Raw genomic sequence first — 16,522 nt, forward strand, 5'->3', positions numbered from 1 at the left:
ACCCTCGGGGTCCCTTCCAACTATCAATCTGCGGTACCCAAAGTCCAGCTCCTTCGTGGTGCCACCCCGAGAGAAGATGCTCGGCAGACAGCTGATTCCACCCGGAGCGATTAAATCCGAGCCAGAGCCCCCCTTCGCAGTGATTTTCGTAAAAAAGAATAGCCAGCAGCCCCACCCGCGAGGCGCTCGGGGGGGTTTCCCTTCTCCGCTGGCCGCGTCTGACCGAGTCCTCGGGGAGGGGCCCGGCTTGGCTCGGGGGCGGCCCAGAATCAGGCCAGCGGGGATTAACTTCCGCGCCTCGCCTTGCGCACAGACCCAGCGGCGCGCGCGCGCGCGCTCCGCCCGCCCCGCCGCTCTTTCCGTCCGCCCCCGAGCGCGCCCCCGCGCGGGAGGGGGGTGGGGTGGGGGTGTAGCGGGCCTCCGTCGTCATTCGTGGCGAGGGGGATCCGGGGGGGAAGATCCTGCCCTCCTTCTCCCTCTCCTCTTCCCTTGGCGCCTCCATCCTCGCCGAAGGAGCGGAGCGCAAAGACGCAGCCATGGCCGAGGTGCCCACCGTGGTGCGCATCAAGATCTCGCTCAAGATCCAGCCCAACGACGGGCCCGTCTACTTCAAGGTGGACGGCCAGAGGTTCGGGCAGAACCGGACCATCAAGCTGCTCACGGGGGCCAAGTACAAAGTCGAGGTGGCCATTAAGCCCGGAGCCATCCAGGCCACGTAAGTGGGACCCACCTGCCTTGCTCACCTTTCCCTCCCCAGAGCAGCTTCTGCTTCTTGCAGCGCGCCTGCCCGCCCAGATTTGTTCCCTGGCAAAGGGACAGGCTTCCATCTTTATCCCCATTCTTAGGATTTCCTTTCGGCATCTCTGCGCTTATCTCTGACCCCGCACAGCGGCCAGCTGGACCCGCAGCGCCAAGGGGACCTTGGCAAAAAAAGGAACCGAGCTCCCTTGGTGCGTTGCGCCCGAGGAATAAAGCGCCCAGCAGCCTGCTAGCGAAGGCCAGCCTTGCAGGCAAACGGCCCGCTCCCTGCCAGCAGAAAAGCGCCGGTGCGGGTGCAGGGAAGGGGCTGGAGAGGCTCGGCTCGAAGGCCCGGCGAGGTGCGGCGCTGGAGACCGGAGGAGGGCGACGCATAGGGGATGCGGGGGACAATGGAGCGGATCTGCCCGGCGTCCTTGCTCCGGCTTTGCTTATGTAACCGGCCTCCCCTCCTGCGCGCATCCTCTAGGGGTGTCTTGGAAGCAGGGCGGATCCAGGGCTTCTGGAATCAGGGGACACCGCCTGTCCCCCGCCCGGTGACCTCGTGCAGAGCTGCAGGTGGTGAGGAGGGGCAGCAGCAAATGGGCCTAGGGTTGACTCCTGGACCTCCAGGGGACTGATCCTGGTCTCTGCAGCATCCTTTACTTCGGAATTTGTAAGGGGGGCGCGTTTGCCAGCGAGACATTTATTTAAAACATTCATTTTCTGCCTTCCATTCAAACGGGTTTTTGGGGGGTGGGGTGGGGGTATTAGGGTAATGTCAAAGACGAATTCATTAAAATCAGGACCGTAAAGCAATAAGTGCCACAGCATCCAAAGAAGTCTCTCTCCAACCCAGACCCTGCTATCATCATCATCATCTGAGACCCTTCTTCTTTGCCCCCTCCTTGAGAGGCTGGGAGGGTGACCCCGTTTGTGGAATGTGAAAATGTTTGTCTATAACCAGGCCTTTGACTAGCATTCTATGCCCTTTTAAATGGAGGGGAGGTTGGGGTTAGTGGGTTGTTTTTGTTTCATTTTGCATTCTCATTTTGTTGTGAACTGCAATCTTTGGATGAAGGGCAGTGTACAAATTTAATAACTAACTAACTGAATCAGCAAGCTAAAATGCAGCAAGCTAATGGGCCCCAAAGTCTGAGGTTCCCCCCCTTTCCTTTCCTTTTTACTTTAAGAAGGTATTACCTTCTATACAGTGAAATGGAGCTTAGGAGCTCCATAAGTGAAGTTGCAAACCTTTCCCCACTTACCTGGCAGAGGTGGATCTAGGGGAGTGCTACTGGTTCACCTGCACTAGGTGCTGAGCCAAGAGGGTGCTGCAGGGGGCGGCACAACAATGACTTGGAATGGAAGGCAAGGGCCACCGAATTTTGGTGCTGTTGAAATTTGAAAGCCCAAAGTCCGCCACTGTAGCTGGAAGCAGAACCCATTGAATTAAATAAGAATTGCTTCTGAGTAGCATCAGGCAGCAGAAGGTCCATTTTATTCCATGGTGGTGCTATGCTCCTAAGTGAGTTTAAATGTGCATATACATGATCACATGTTTTATCTAAGGACTGACAAACTCCTTGCTTGTTTTCCTCCCTTTCAAAGCAAGGAATGGTGTTTGCACCAGACACACGCCTTGCACTGTGCTCTCTTTGAACCAAGGCCATAAACCTCACTTGACACATTATTGCTGCACTTCTGCAAAAAAGAGTCTCCAGCATATTTTTAGGGCATCCCTTGGGGTGGAGAGAATATGATTATTTATCTCAGGGCAGTTCACAGCATAAAATACAAAATAAAAATGCAAAAAACAAAACAAACCCATAACCCTCTCTCCCGCAAGGACATTTAAAAGGACATAGAATGTGAATCATTCAAAGGCCTGGGAGCCTAAAGATGTATAATGAAGGTACCAGGCAAGCATTCCACCAGGTAGAGCATTCCACAAACGGAGCCACTGCAGAAAAGGCCTGTTCTTGTGTTGCCACCCTCTGGTCCTCATGTGGAAGAGACACATCTTCTTTGATGGCCTCCTGAACAGAAAGTGGTGGAACTAAATACTTCTTTGTTTCTTGAGAGTATCTGTCCATTGTATGTCTCTCCCCCCCCCCCCCCCCCGCGCACTGTAATGAATGGCAATAGCATGGCATTTGTTCTGCCTTCCCTTCTCTGTTACATTCTGATATATGGACAGAAAACTAAAGGGAGCTGGTTATAATCATGGCAGATGTTTGCTTGTAAACCTTACTTTCTCTCTCCACATTAGGAAGAGAGGCTTGCTAAGAATATTAACTACTCTTTCAGGACTATGGGTATAGGGGGAGTAACGTTCCCCCTGGAAGAGAAGTCGAGAGACCCCCAAGCTGTTACCTACACTGGAATCTACGATACAGAAGGTGTAACTCACACTAAAAGTGGCGAGAGGCAGCCCATACAAATCAACATACAGGTAGTGTGTGTTTTTGGGTGTGGGGTAGCATAAGTGATGTTGTCTGGGCACGGGCAGTGCATTCTGGTCTGTTTAAAAGGTATTGCACTTAAGAACATAGCACTGTCTGTTGTAATTCCCCTTTACCTTGGACTTCTGTCTTTTTAAGCATCTGTGACAGCGTAAAGCTCCAAAGGCTGACTGGCCATTACTCTGCAGAGCCCATGACCTCAGCTGACCCATTCATCGCTCCAGTTCACCTGAGGTTTAAGGAGCGACACATGGTCATTCGTGACTAGACATATTCTTGCAGCAAAACTGGGCCATTCAGAGGCAAGCACAATGCAGGCCGGTACTGACAGGAGTCCAACATTTTCTAGAGGGAACCAGGTTGGCTTCTTCTGGCTTGGGCATTAGTTTAAAGATATGCGTCCTTGGCTAAAACACTCAGAATTAGCTGTGGCTGACCATTAACATGCTAGCATTTCCCATGTTTTCCACCATCTCTTTATCTTTACTGGGAGATTCCATTTAGGGTTCTTGAATCCAGAGCAAAGGATTACAACTTTTGCTTTCCCCTGCCATCCTTGGTGGTGAGGTGCAAGGAATCTTTTACTGCTGTATTGTGCTATTGCAGCAATGTAAGTTGTGTGGCACTGTGGGTTAAACCACAGAGCCTAGGACTTGCTGATCAGAAGGTCGGCGGTTCGAATCCCCGCGACAGGGTGAGCTCCCATTGCTGGTCCCTGCTCCTGCCAACCTAGCAGTTCGAAAGCATGTCATGTGCAAGTAGATAAATAGGTACCGCTCCAGCGGGAAGGTAAATGGCATTTCCATGCGCTGCTCTGGTTCGCCAGAAGTGGCTTAGTCCTGCTGGCCACATGACCCGGAAGCTGTACGCCGGCTCCCTCAGCCAATAAAGCGAGGTAGGCGCTGCAACTCCAGAGTCAGTCACGACTGGACCTAACAGTCAGGGTTCCCTTTACCTTTACCTTTAACCTGTGTAGGATTTATGTTCACCCATCTCGCCCCACTGAAAGAGCAATCTCTGCCATACAGACACATAGCGAAAGCTACCAAATCTGGCCAAACTGTGCCCCTTTAAGTTATTTAATCCCTCTGAGTTGCATTTTTCAGCTTATTGCACCCTCTGTCAACACATCAGCTCCAAGGTGTTGTTTGTTATTTATATCATCTATCATATTTAGCTGTAATACCCACACACTCCAGAGTAAAGCCCTTTCCATTTTGCAAGCCATCTGCATCTCTGTTAGCTGTGAACACCTTTATAAGATCACTTATTTTCCTTCTCTGTTAAGAGCTTCTGCATCTCATAAGCCTTGCATTCTTATAACTGTGAAACGGAGACCACCTTTCAGAACTGGGCCACAAACTGCAAGGTGTATGCATATAAACCATGACGATTGCTGAGCAGCCTGTGTAGTAAGACCAGGAGAATGGAACAGCTACCATGTGTGGTAACAACTCACACAGGCAGGAGACGTGTAAAAACCAGTACCTTGCAAGTCTAGGTTTTCCTTCCTGGCATCATTGCTTTGTGCAGTTTTGTGGTAAAGGCACAGGGCGCACCTCTGCAGGAAGAACCCTGACCTGGCAAGCCTGAGAGCAGATGACACAGCAGAGTTCCAGCCTTGGACCGATGTTAACATATCTGTAGTGGCAGAAACATCATGGTTTGGGAGTTGGGCTCAAATAAGCATTGCATTGCTGCCTTGCACAGGAGCTGAAAGCCTAGCTGTTACGTAAGATCCCTGAAAATCTCCTATGAACAGATGTTCTGATTGCAAACATCTCTGGCATGCCTAAGCAATTATTCCTTCACTCATCTTCAGCCTGGGTTCCCCAACGTGGCACCCGTGGGCACCACCACAGCATCTTCAGACATCTTCGACTGCCCCCACCAAGGCCCTGTGCTCCTTCCATTTTTTAAAGCTGTGGGCTTTGGGAGAGGTTTGGTTGCCTGTTTTATCTATGTTCTTATTTGGGGGGAGCATAGGTGCTTTGCCTGCCTGGAGATGAGCATCCTCTGTGAAATGGGTGTTCTGTGTGCCTGTGACAGTTCTTAAATTTCCAAATGTGCCTCCGGGTCCAAAAAGGTCAGAGGTCCCTGGTTTATGCTGTCAGTGGGAGGCTTATCGTGCAAATCAGACATTCGGTGCGGCAGCATTTGCACTTTGGAACTCCCTGCCTATTGAGAACCTTCACAGCAGTCATTTGGGCACCTGCTAAAAACATTCCTGTTTAGACAATCCTACCCAGATGCTTTAAAAGTTTTGTTAATTTTAATCTCTATTACTATACTGACCGGAATATAAGCCTCACTTTCCCCCCAAATTCTGACGGTGAAAAGTTGAAGTGCGGCTTATATTTGTGACCTTATGGTATGCGGCCAGGAGCACAGGGCAAACAGCAGCAGGGGCGCAGCAAAGCGGGGGCCCTCCCCACATGTAGCCCCCCATCCTCTCCCCCAAGGCCGGGAAGGGAGAGAGCGAGGAAGGGGAAAGGCCGACGGAAACGCAGCACGCCCCCCCCCTCCCCAGTATGCAGCCAGAAGCAGCAACGAATGGAGTGGCTTATATTTGGGTATTTTTCCTTTTTTTCTCCCCACCTCCAATTTTAAACGTGCGGCTTATATTCATGTGCAGCTTATATTCGGGTCAATACGGTAGTTGCAATTGTTTCTCGATTCTGCTGTTTTATCTTTTGTAAACTGCTTTGAGTTGTTTTTTTTACCATCAAGTTCAGCTCATAGGGTTTACAGTTGGAAATGTGGGCAGAGCCATGTGCATCCTGGTTAACCCTTGCCTCCCCTTTTCTACCATTCTCTTCTTGTGAGGCTAACAGTTGCTAATTTCATTTGTAAGTTCCTTGGGACAGAGACCTCTCTCTCCTGTTATTCTGTCAGAAGCGTACCCTGGGGCCACTATATAATCTAATAACAAGCAAGCCCCCCCCCCTTTCATGTCTGTTAGGTGAGACTCCGAAGCTTCTGATTTTGACTAGGCTGAAAAGTCATCCTGGAATTTTCTCACAATAATCACTGGTCTGGAAAATCTTAGATGCATTTAGATGAGCAAAGCTCTTGATCATTGGAATGAAGGCACTTGACAAAGATTAGCTGTCAGTAATAACATGACCAACTGCTTTCAGTTCTCTCTCTGTCCTCCCCATCTTTCAAAACCTTTTGATTTAAGCAAGTCGAATGTAGCTGCAACAAGTCTTTGTCAGTTGTGATTTACAGTTTCCGTTTTCCAGTGCTCCTGGCCTAATCATAATCATAATAACAACAATAATAATGGTTTATTACTTATACCCCACCCATCTGCCTGGGTTGCTCCAGCCATTCTGGACAGCTTCCAACAGAATATAAAAAACATAACGAAACATCATCCATTAAACACTTTCCCAAACAGGGCTGCCATCAGATGTCTTCTAATAGCTGTATACTTTATCTCCTTGACATCTGATGAGAGGGCATTCCAAAGGGTCAGCGCCACTACCAAGAAGGTCCTTTGCCTGATGCCCTGAAACTTCACTTCTCAAAGTGGGGGAACCACCAGAAGACCCTCGGAGCTGGACCTCAGTGTCCAGGCTAGACGATAGAGTTGGAGATGCTCCTTCAGGTATACTGGGCCAAGGCCGTTTATGGCTTTAAAGGTTAGCACCAACACTTTGAATTGTGCTCGGAAACGTACAGGAAGGCAGTGTAGATCCTTTAAGACTACTGTTACATGGTCCTAGTGGCTGCTCCCAGTCACCAGCCTAGCAGCCAAATTCTGAATTAGTTGTATTTTGTGAGTCACTTTCAAAGGTAGCCCCACACAGAGTGCATTGCAGTAGTTCAAGTCATAACAGGTCATCATTTTCAGTGGGCATAAATGAAGTTATTTCAAAACTATATTGGTGGTCACTGCCTCGGTGTATTTTTGAAGGAAGCTAATTTCTTGCGGATGTTTCCCCTGCTGTGCATTTTATTTGTGCAACCAGTTGTACCAGGTTCTACTTTATATGCTAATGCAAGAGACATAATTGTAGGTGAAAAAACTAAGAGGTGAAGGGGTGGAAATTCATTGGGGTTGCAGTAGGGTTGTGGTTTTGCCACAGTTCTGTAGAAGCATGGAGCGTAGTGTTATGAAAGGGAAGTGAATAGTTTAGTTTATTATTATATTTATACTTCTGGAAGGAAAGGAAAGAGTTTTCTCATGAGTTTTTCTGTCTATGGTGCAGGCCAGTCTTGTCTACTGTGCATCTTGACTGGGGAAATGCAGGGGCAATTTGCAGCAAAATGTATTAGGCTGGTCCTGTACTAGAAAACACATGGGCAATTGCAGCTGAAATATAGAACAAGATTTATGGTAGTTAGGGTGGGGCTTTACTGAGAGTAAGGTAAAGGTAAAGGTACCCCTGACCAGTTGTGGCCGACTCTGGGGTTGCGGCGCTCATCTCACTTTATTGGCCAAGGGAGCCGGTGTACAGCTTCCAGGTCATGTGGCCAGCATGACTAAGCCGCTTCTGGCGAACCAGAGCAGCGCATGGAAACGCCGTTTACCTTCCCACCGGAGTAGTACCTATTTATCTACTTGCACTTTGATGTGCTTTCGAACTGCTAGGTTGGCAGGAGCAGGGACCGAGCAACGGGAGCTCCCCCCGTCGCGGGGATTCGAACTGCCAACCTTCTGATCGGCAAGTCCTAGGCTCTGTGGTTTAACCCACAGTGCCACCCGCGTCCCTTTTACTGAGAGTAGTCCCATTGAAATTAATGGACTTAACATAGCCCTGTTCATTAATTTTGATGCATCTACTTTGAATAAAACTTAGTCACAGTCCAAAATATATTTTATTACATTTATATCCCACCTTTCCTCTGCTCAAGATTGTGGACATGGACTTTCCTGCTCCCATTCAGGGCTGTAGCCAATGGGGGGGGGCAGTCAGTATCTCTACCCCTGACCCTTTCCCAAGGGCACCAGGCTTCCCACCTGTCAGCAAGGGGGGGTGTGGAGTGGACCTGTGGCTCCTAGAGACAACAGATAACCATTTCATCTTAATCCTTCATTTACAGAGCATTCAATGAGTCAAAAGCCAGGTAAACCACTAATGTATCAACAAATGAAACTGATTTGTAAAAATGTTACATGAAAAAATACGAGAGACATTACACATACTTCTGTAAAACAAGAAAATCTTTAATAAAAAAAAGAGAATATTAAAAAAAAGCCAGGTAAACAGGGAATAATTGCTTGACAATCAAGCTAACAGGGAGTCCCAGCCCCATAACCCCCCCAACAGGATCTTAGGAAAACAGGATAAGTTAGACAAACACACCCAGGTATTTTAAAGTCATGTTCTTCTGTGCAAACCCTTTCCATTTACTCTTACTTTTTCATTTTCCCTTTGGTCATACAGTCTTAGAATTCCTCAAATGATCTATTACACTCTGAGGAGATCTACTTAAGGTTGAATGAAAGCCACAGACAGTTCTACTATTTGCAGAGACTTCTCCAGCCTTTAACTACTTTTTATGCCCTTTATGAACAAATGTGTTGAGTTGTGTGTGTGTGTGTGTGTGTGTGTGCAAGCACACGTGGGGGGAGGTGCTGAACTGGGTCTTTGCCCTGGGTGACAGAAAGTCTAGTTTCAGCCCTGCCACATTTTATGCTTGCAACAACTCTGTCAGGCAGGTTAGACTGAGAGCCTATGACTGGCCTAAGGTCACCCAGTTAGCATCATGGCTGAGGGGGGAATTTGAACCCTGGTCTTCCAAGTGCTAGCCTGAGACCCATGTGCAAGTTTCCTTAATTTGTAACTTATTCAGCTGGGAGAATTCAGTTTTCTTTCGTAAGAGAATTTAGATGTACTATTACTTTATTATTTAGCAAAATTTATATACAGTACAGCTTGATTGTAACATACCCTGCAAGTGGTTTATAAGAAATATCTGAATTATCAAAAAAATCAGTTTAAAAATTAACCAAAATGCTTTAAAAGCAGTTGCAGTCAGCAGATTAAGCACATCCACGTATCTGGATACGCTTGTCTTCCCTTACAATAGTCTGGTAATTGGCCCACCTGCAGGTCCATATGGTAAGTGGTGTCTGATCCTAGAGGGGTGACTTTGTGTGTGGTTTTTCAGCTATCACAATTTTTAAAGCGTCTTCATGCCCAATATAAGTTGTTGTGGAATCAAGCCAGATTTGACTTTGTTTTGGCATAAATATCTGTCACAGAATTGACCGACTCTGGGGTTGCGGCGCTCATCTTGCTTTATTGGCCGAGGGAGCCGGCGTACAGCTTCCGGGTCATGTGGCCAGCATGACTAAGCTGCTACTGGCGAACTAGAGCAGCGCATGGAAGTGCCATTTACCTTCCCACCAGAGTGGTACCTATTTATCTACTTGCACTTTTGACGTGCTTTCGAACTAGGTAGGTTGGCAGGAGCTGGAACTGAGCAACGGGAGCTCACCCCATCGTGGGGATTCGAACCGCCGACCTTCTGATCAGCAAGTCCTAGGCTCTGTGGTTTAACCCACAGCGCCACCTGCGTCCCTTAAGTTTGGTAATAAGTTTCAATTCAGCAACTTCTCTTTCCAATCTATTTTGTTTCTGATTAGACATGCATAGGGATGTGTTGCTATTCATGCCACAGAGTTAAGCGAGCACTGTCCTGCGAAAGCTTTATTTCAAAGAACTTATTTTATTTAATGTGCAGCAACTCTGTTAATTCTGATACAGTTGTTTAGGTTAGTGTTTGTCAGGCTACAGGGTACAGTGGTGCCCCGCAAGACGAATGCCTCGCAAGACGGAAAACCCGCTAGACGAAAGGGTTTTCCGTTTTGGAGGCGCTTTGCAAAACGAATTTCCCTATGGGCTTGCTTCGCAAGACTAAATGTCTTGCGAGTTTTTCCGACTTTTTTTCCCTCCCCCCCCCCTTTTTCTAAGCCGCTAAACCGCTTATCTGCTTATCCGCTAAGCTGATAAGCTGCTAAAAGCCGCTAATAGCGCTAATCCGCTAAGCCGTCAATGGGCTTGCTTCGCAAGATGAAAAAACCGCTAGATGAAGAGAATCGCGAAACGGATTCTTTTCGTCTTGCGAGGCACCACTGTATTCACAGAACCTCTGAATCTGCAGTCGTGCCGATTTTGCAGCTCTTTAAGAAAAAGAAAAAATACTGTATTTTCCATTTTTTCATTCAGTCTCACTTTTTCTTTATTTTTCTCACTCTGTCCTTCTATAAATAGTAGTTTGGATTTGATATCCCGCTTTATCACTACCCGAAGAAGTCTCAAAGCGGCTAACATTCTCCTTTCCCTTCCTCCCCCACAACAAACACTCTGTGATGTGAGTGGGGCTGAGAGACTTCAAAGAAGTGTGACTAGCCCATGGTCACCCATCAGGAGACGCGAACCCGGTTCCCCAGATTATGAGTCTACCGCTCTTAACCACTACGCCACACTGGCTCTCTAAAGTTCTTATAATAAAATAACAGTAATAATGATGATGATGATGATGGTTTTTCTAGCTCTTAACAAGAAGTGAATTGGGTTTGCTCTCTCCAGGTCACTGACATCGGCGCTTTTGAAACAGTCTGGCAAGTCAAATTCTACAACTACCACAAGCGAGACCACTGTCAGTGGGGAAACAGCTTTGCCTGCATTGAGTATGAGTGCAAGCCGAACGAGACCCGCAGTCTCATGTGGATCAACAAAGAAACCTTCTTCTGAAGCAAAGTGAGGCAGAGGCGAAAGAACAATCTCTTGGCTGAAAGAACCTATCTTCAGACCAGTGCAAAGCCTTAACAGAGGCGCTCTGTATAGATGCTTTTGTTTGACAAATGAGACTTCAAAGCACACACTCACTTGGGGATAAGCTTATTTTGAAATCGATGGGACTTGTTTCCAAGTGAATGTGTTCCAGATCATGGGCGTAACATCAGCGTTACTGGGATTTTGACATTTATCCTCTTCCCCAATCTGACTGTTCCCACACCTTCGCTATAATGAACACTGGAGGTGTGTCCATCGAGGTCTGAATTTAGGGTTGCCATATTTTGAAGAGCAAAAAAGGAGGACACATTTGCCAACTTCTGCTTTTAAGTATGGATCGCTATGATGAACTCTCATTTTACATACCCATGAAAGAGAGGCCATTGTCCTAGAAAAAGAGGACGTATGGCAACCCTATCTGAAGGCTCCTAGCTATGTTTATCCCATGCTGCAATATGTTGGTGACAGCTTCTTGTGCTTTTTGTTTAAATCACTGTGCTCCTTCTCCCTAGTTAGTAGGTGCTTCAATGTGGCCTGCCTGCCACGTGCCATAAACTTCAATACACCTACCCACCTACCTCTTCCTAGTAATCTCTTTCTACCATGGCACACAGGAAGAATGCAAATTCCCAATGATGGTACATCTGGTACCACAATAGTCACACAGCCCTAATCAAGCTGGTTGTTCCAGGGGAGGGGGTAAGGAGAGTGTGATTGCTGGATCTTGTAAAACCTTTCCTATCCTGTGAGATGTTGTTTTCCTGTTTCCCAGTCTCTGAAACGACTCTTACAGTCAACAGCAGTGGTGGAGTTCTTGAGAAGTGTGTAAGAGAGTGGTGAAATGATACATCCATGGTTTAAGTTTTTTTTGTGTGTGTGTATAATGCTAATACCTGAATATGCAGTAATTCAGTATAATGGTCATGTATCAAGCCCATTGAGTTTTCAGGTTACCAGTGATATTTTTGTATGTGAAATGTAATGAAACTGGGCTGCTAGTCACTTTTGAGCTGCAAAAGCTCTGTTGCACTGAATGACAGCCTTTCGGGTTAAGCATAATCACAACAGAGCTCTTTCCAAAGTCAAAGGAAAGTTGCATAAGCTTGCGCAGGGGACTGAACTCCGGTGCTATGTCCTATGTAAACCTGTTTACAAATGAGCTATGTCCTATGTAAACCTGTGACAAATGAGAAGCACATTCTTATCTCTAATAAAATAGGTGGAAAGTTGCTTCACTCATGGAATAAAGATGGTCCTGTGTCTGTGTAACCGTGCATACCAGCTGCGTTCATGTGAATAATTGAAATTGTTATAACTTTTGACCTTTGTAATAAAGGAGCTGGAAACCTGTGTTTTCTCCCTAGGTTTTGTCACATTTTACCTAACTGACATTCATGTCAATATGTGAACTTTCTAAGGATAGGTATCCTTGGGCAAATTGTACTTCAAATATACCAAATCAGCAATGCTACATCTTTAAAACAAGCTCTTTTGCCATCACATTTTTATAATTTATTTATTTTTATCATTAATTTTCTTTAAAAGGCCACTTTTTTTTTTTTTAACTCTAGGACACTTTTCTGGGAAATGCCCACCCAAAGCAGCTTATGATTAAACCATTTGGGACCCTTCTAACTCATACATTTAAATGATTCTATGATATCCAATGCCATACTCAGCGTCATACTCAGAGTAGACCCATTAACCTTTGGGTTATTGCTTTTAGTGGGGCTGGCATGACAAACAAAATCAGGTAAACCGCCCCCGCCCCCCATTGTTTTATGATAAAAATAAGGTGAGGTCTTCATGTATGTCTTTGCAGGATTGAAGTCTTGGTTTCTGCATAGCACATGAAAATAGGATCGCCTCAACTTGGAAAAGTGGGTGTGGTGTTTAGTTGTGAAGTGTCTTGTTATTTATCTTAGATCAAAGAATAACCCTCATGAGCTTGAATACTGCCAGGAGTAACATTGATCATGTCAAGTTTTTTAAAAAAAACCAGTTTTAGAATTCCCTACATGAACCTTTGATGAATTATGCTCGTCCTTCAAACACCAAAAGATTCAACACTATGGCATTAAAAAACAATTTTATGAGCAGACTAGATTGCCACTATAAAAATGGTCTGCTACAAGCTACCAGCATGAGTTTGACCAAACTGCGGGAGGCAGTGGAAGACAGGAGTGCCTGGCGTGCTCTGGTCCAGGGGGTCACGAAGAGTCAGACACGACTAAATGACTAAACAACAACAAACCAAGCCATTGTCTTGCACCATTCAAAGGGACTGATGATAATTAATAATGATGACCACTTACGTATAGGTGTCACATATACAGTTAAGAGCTGCTTTGTTTCTGCCTGCAGGAAAAGGTAGTTTTCAGTGCTGTTGATAAAAAAACAAAACCTGTAACAGCAGAGTAGTGTAGGATGAATCATTAATATATCTAAATAAATAATTTCGTTAGCCGTCAACACAGTCTGAGCTGTGTAATCAAAGCATATTACCAGAAGAAACCCCTCTCAATGAGGCCTCATAATGCGAACAATCTGACAGCCCTTATCCAACGTTTCTGTATGCCTTTTGACAGTGTTTCTCCCTGTCAGAAGGTTGACCCATTAGCAGCAGTTGCGGGAGTGTTAAAAGGAGAGCTTGCCTTTGCAGCAGTGGCAGAATTGTGCTCAGTTCTTGTTCAGGCACCCACCACTGACTTTTCCCTACCAGGGACTTCTAAGTCTTTAATTATTTAGTTGCCCTTTTTTCCAGTCACTTGCCAAATGTGCTTTTATTCAGTTATTACGGGGAGAATCCGACGTTTCACGAATGGACTCTTGCTTGCACAATGGGATTTCATCTTTCTTTTCTCCACCCTGCAGATCCCTGCCCAGACCCCCCAACTCCCCAGAGCAGTTTTTCAGGGTACATGGGGGGAGAGGTAGGTAAAATACCTTTGCAAGAGCAGAGGTCCATACCGCTCATGCAAGGACAACATCAAATACAACCCTTGGGCATTTAAATCCCATCCCCTGCCTGTGATAAAATCAAACACAGGACAATTTACAATAAAAGAGCTTAAACAGCCAAAATGAGCAAGATAACCTTAGAATAAAGGTTATAACATTTGGGGCTTTTCGTTTAGAGAAAAGTGTTAAGTTGTGGGCGAACATATCAGACGACACAGCGATTCTTCAAACAGCTCTTGTTTATTCATAGGCCAGAACAGAACTGAACTGAAAGGTTCAGTCAACCTGCTTATATAGAGCTCCAGTACAACGTAACTGTAACAATTTTCTTAAACTATCCAATCACTGAACGTCACTTTCGATCCCTTATTTGCATAATTATCTACAGTGTCCCCCTGCTGGCCCAGGGTGAGAACTTCAGTACATAACAAAAAGGGGAGCGAGAAGGGACATGACACAGATGTTTACAATTATGCATGGTCTGGGAAAAGAGGAAAGGGAGATGTATCTGTCCCTCTCATAATGCTAGAACTCAAGGCCATCCAATGAAGATGAATGTTGGAAGCCGCATGGCAGTCAAAAGAAAGGACATCTTCACACAGCACATAGTTAAAACTATGCAATTCCCTTCCACAAGAAGTGCTGTATTTTTTGCTCCATAAAACACACTTTTTTCTCCCTCAAAAGTAAGGGGAAATGTCTGTGCATCTTATGGAGCAAATGCGTGGTCCCTGGAGCCTAACTGCCCAGGGGCAAAAGGCAGATCATGCTTTTTTCTTTTTTCTTTTTTTTTTGAAAGAGGGAAGTGGGTGTTGACACAAAGCTGCTGATCGTTTGCCGATCGGGGAGAGAGATAAGGGAAGCTAGAGATAAAGGAGGCTGCCTGGGAGGGGGGAGGTAAAGACATCAAACTTGCAAAGGGGGGAAACAGGAAGACTAAAGCAATAAGGAGAGAAATTAGAAGAAAAAGAGGAGCAAAAAACTGCTCCAGCTAAGGAAAAGACACTAAGGCAAACATGAGGGAAGGGAGTGCTGAAAGGAAGCAGCTGATCGGTGGGATCGGGAGAGAGATAAGAGGCTAGCGGAGGCTGCCTGGGAGGGGGGATGTAAAAGCCCATGGATCCTCAGGATTTTTACATTGGGTCACCCCAAATTCACCATCAGATCACATGTCTGTGGCCACAGCATGAACCACAAAAATCATACATCCACTGTATGTTTCGATCAGAATATTTTTTTTCTTGTTTTCCTCGTCTAAAAACTAGCTGCGTCTTATGGAGCGAAAAATACGGTAGTTATGGCCACCAATTGGGATGGCTTTAAAAGAAGGTTAGTCAAATTCATGGAGAAGGCTAGCAATAGCTACTGGACATTACAGCTGTGTTCTACTACCACTGTAGGAAGCAGGAAGCCTTGAATACCACTTCTTTCCTGCATCCCTCTACCTATTGCAGCCTTTCCATACTTTTCCTGAGGACCCCTTAGTCCTCAGAAACAACCTCTTGGGGCAGCGGGAGATGGAACTGGAATTTTTTTTGGCTACTCCAGCTTGTGCTAGCACAAAGTCAACTTTGTGTGCAGCCGCATATCAACAGCGACACACTAGAAACGTATATCATTTCATTCCATTTTAACTTAGTATACAGCCTTCCTATGTTACCATACACAAAGTAGTTTACAAGCTGAAGAAACAACAAAATATACAACAAAGATCACACATCTTATAAAGGTAAAAAAGAAAGAAAGGCAAAGGACCCCTGGACAGTTAAGTCCAATCAAAGGTGACTATGGGGTTGTGGCACACATCTTGCTTTCAGGCCGAGAGAGCCGGCATTTGTCCACAGACAGCTTTCCAGGTCATGTAGCCAGCAGGACTAAACAGCTTTTGGCACAACGGAACACCGTGACAGAAGCTAAAGTGCATGGAAACACTGTTTACCTTCCCACCACAGTGGTACCTATTTATCTACTTGCACTGGCATGCTTTCAAACTGCTAGGCTGGCAGGAGCAGGGACAGAGCAACGGGGATTAAAGTACCTCCGTGTTACAGCTAATATGATGTTTCCAGCAGTGCACCAGGTGTCTGTGCCCAGTTGGCCAGAGGTGTTTCTATGTATCATAAACCTTTTCCAGATGTGGACATAACAGCAATCTACTCAGGATTACTACACAAATATTTAGTGTATGAAACTGATGGGCAGTAAATTTAGGTCTGAACTCCTTGTACTTTCATCTACATACCTCGCTCCATCAATGGGGGCACAAGTGCAGCAGACCTATCATGCACCCCATGGACTAGCCTGCTCCCCTCAGGAGAAGCAAAGGGTTCTGGCCTGTCTCTAGTGAACTCGTGGCAGAGGTGTGTGTGACCTGGACCGTCCTTCTGGACCGTCTTGAGGGGCTGGGAGCTGGGGGCACTGTCATACAGTAGTTCCGCTCCTTCCTCCTGGGCCGTGTTCAGAAAGTGGTGGTGGGGGATGAGTGTTCAGACCCCTGGGCTCTCACTTGTGGGGTGCCTCAGGGTTCTGTCCTCTCCCCCATGCTTTTCAACATCTACATGCAGCCGCTGGGAGAGATCATCAGGGGGTTTGGACTGGGTGTCCATC

The 16,522-nt window shown here is 46.2% G+C and overlaps 1 protein-coding gene and 1 long non-coding RNA gene across 2 annotated transcripts; one reads left to right on the forward strand and one right to left on the reverse strand.

Moving 5' to 3' along the window:
- The first annotated feature begins 422 nt into the window (after window positions 1-422).
- On the forward strand, window positions 423-12,304 carry CNRIP1 (cannabinoid receptor interacting protein 1). Its single transcript, XM_079970192.1, has 3 exons — window positions 423-715; window positions 3,046-3,190; window positions 10,748-12,304. The coding sequence occupies exons 1-3, from the start codon at window positions 537-539 to the stop codon at window positions 10,910-10,912; spliced, it is 489 nt and encodes a 162-aa protein (XP_079826318.1). The 5' UTR covers window positions 423-536; the 3' UTR covers window positions 10,913-12,304.
- LOC307212782 lies at window positions 11,715-13,564 on the reverse strand. Its single transcript, XR_013837211.1, has 2 exons — window positions 13,205-13,564; window positions 11,715-13,082 (listed from the first exon to the last, which is right to left on the reverse strand). It is a non-coding gene; the product is annotated as an uncharacterized lncRNA (long non-coding RNA).
- Between the last annotated feature and the right edge of the window lie 2,958 nt (window positions 13,565-16,522).

The sequence above is a fragment of the Podarcis cretensis genome, assembly GCF_951804945.1.
Source record: "Podarcis cretensis genome assembly, chromosome: 3".
NCBI classification, from domain to species: domain Eukaryota; kingdom Metazoa; phylum Chordata; class Lepidosauria; order Squamata; family Lacertidae; genus Podarcis; species Podarcis cretensis.

Excerpts from the sequence above, each read along its gene's own strand:
- CNRIP1 (XM_079970192.1), top strand. The coding sequence starts at position 537 with ATGGCCGAGGTGCCCACCGTGGTGCGCATCAAGATCTCGCTCAAGATC. Across the intron at positions 716-3,045 it reads CCCGGAGCCATCCAGGCCAC|GACTATGGGTATAGGGGGAG; the intron begins GTAAGTGGGACC and ends CTACTCTTTCAG. Across the intron at positions 3,191-10,747 it reads CCATACAAATCAACATACAG|GTCACTGACATCGGCGCTTT; the intron begins GTAGTGTGTGTT and ends TGCTCTCTCCAG.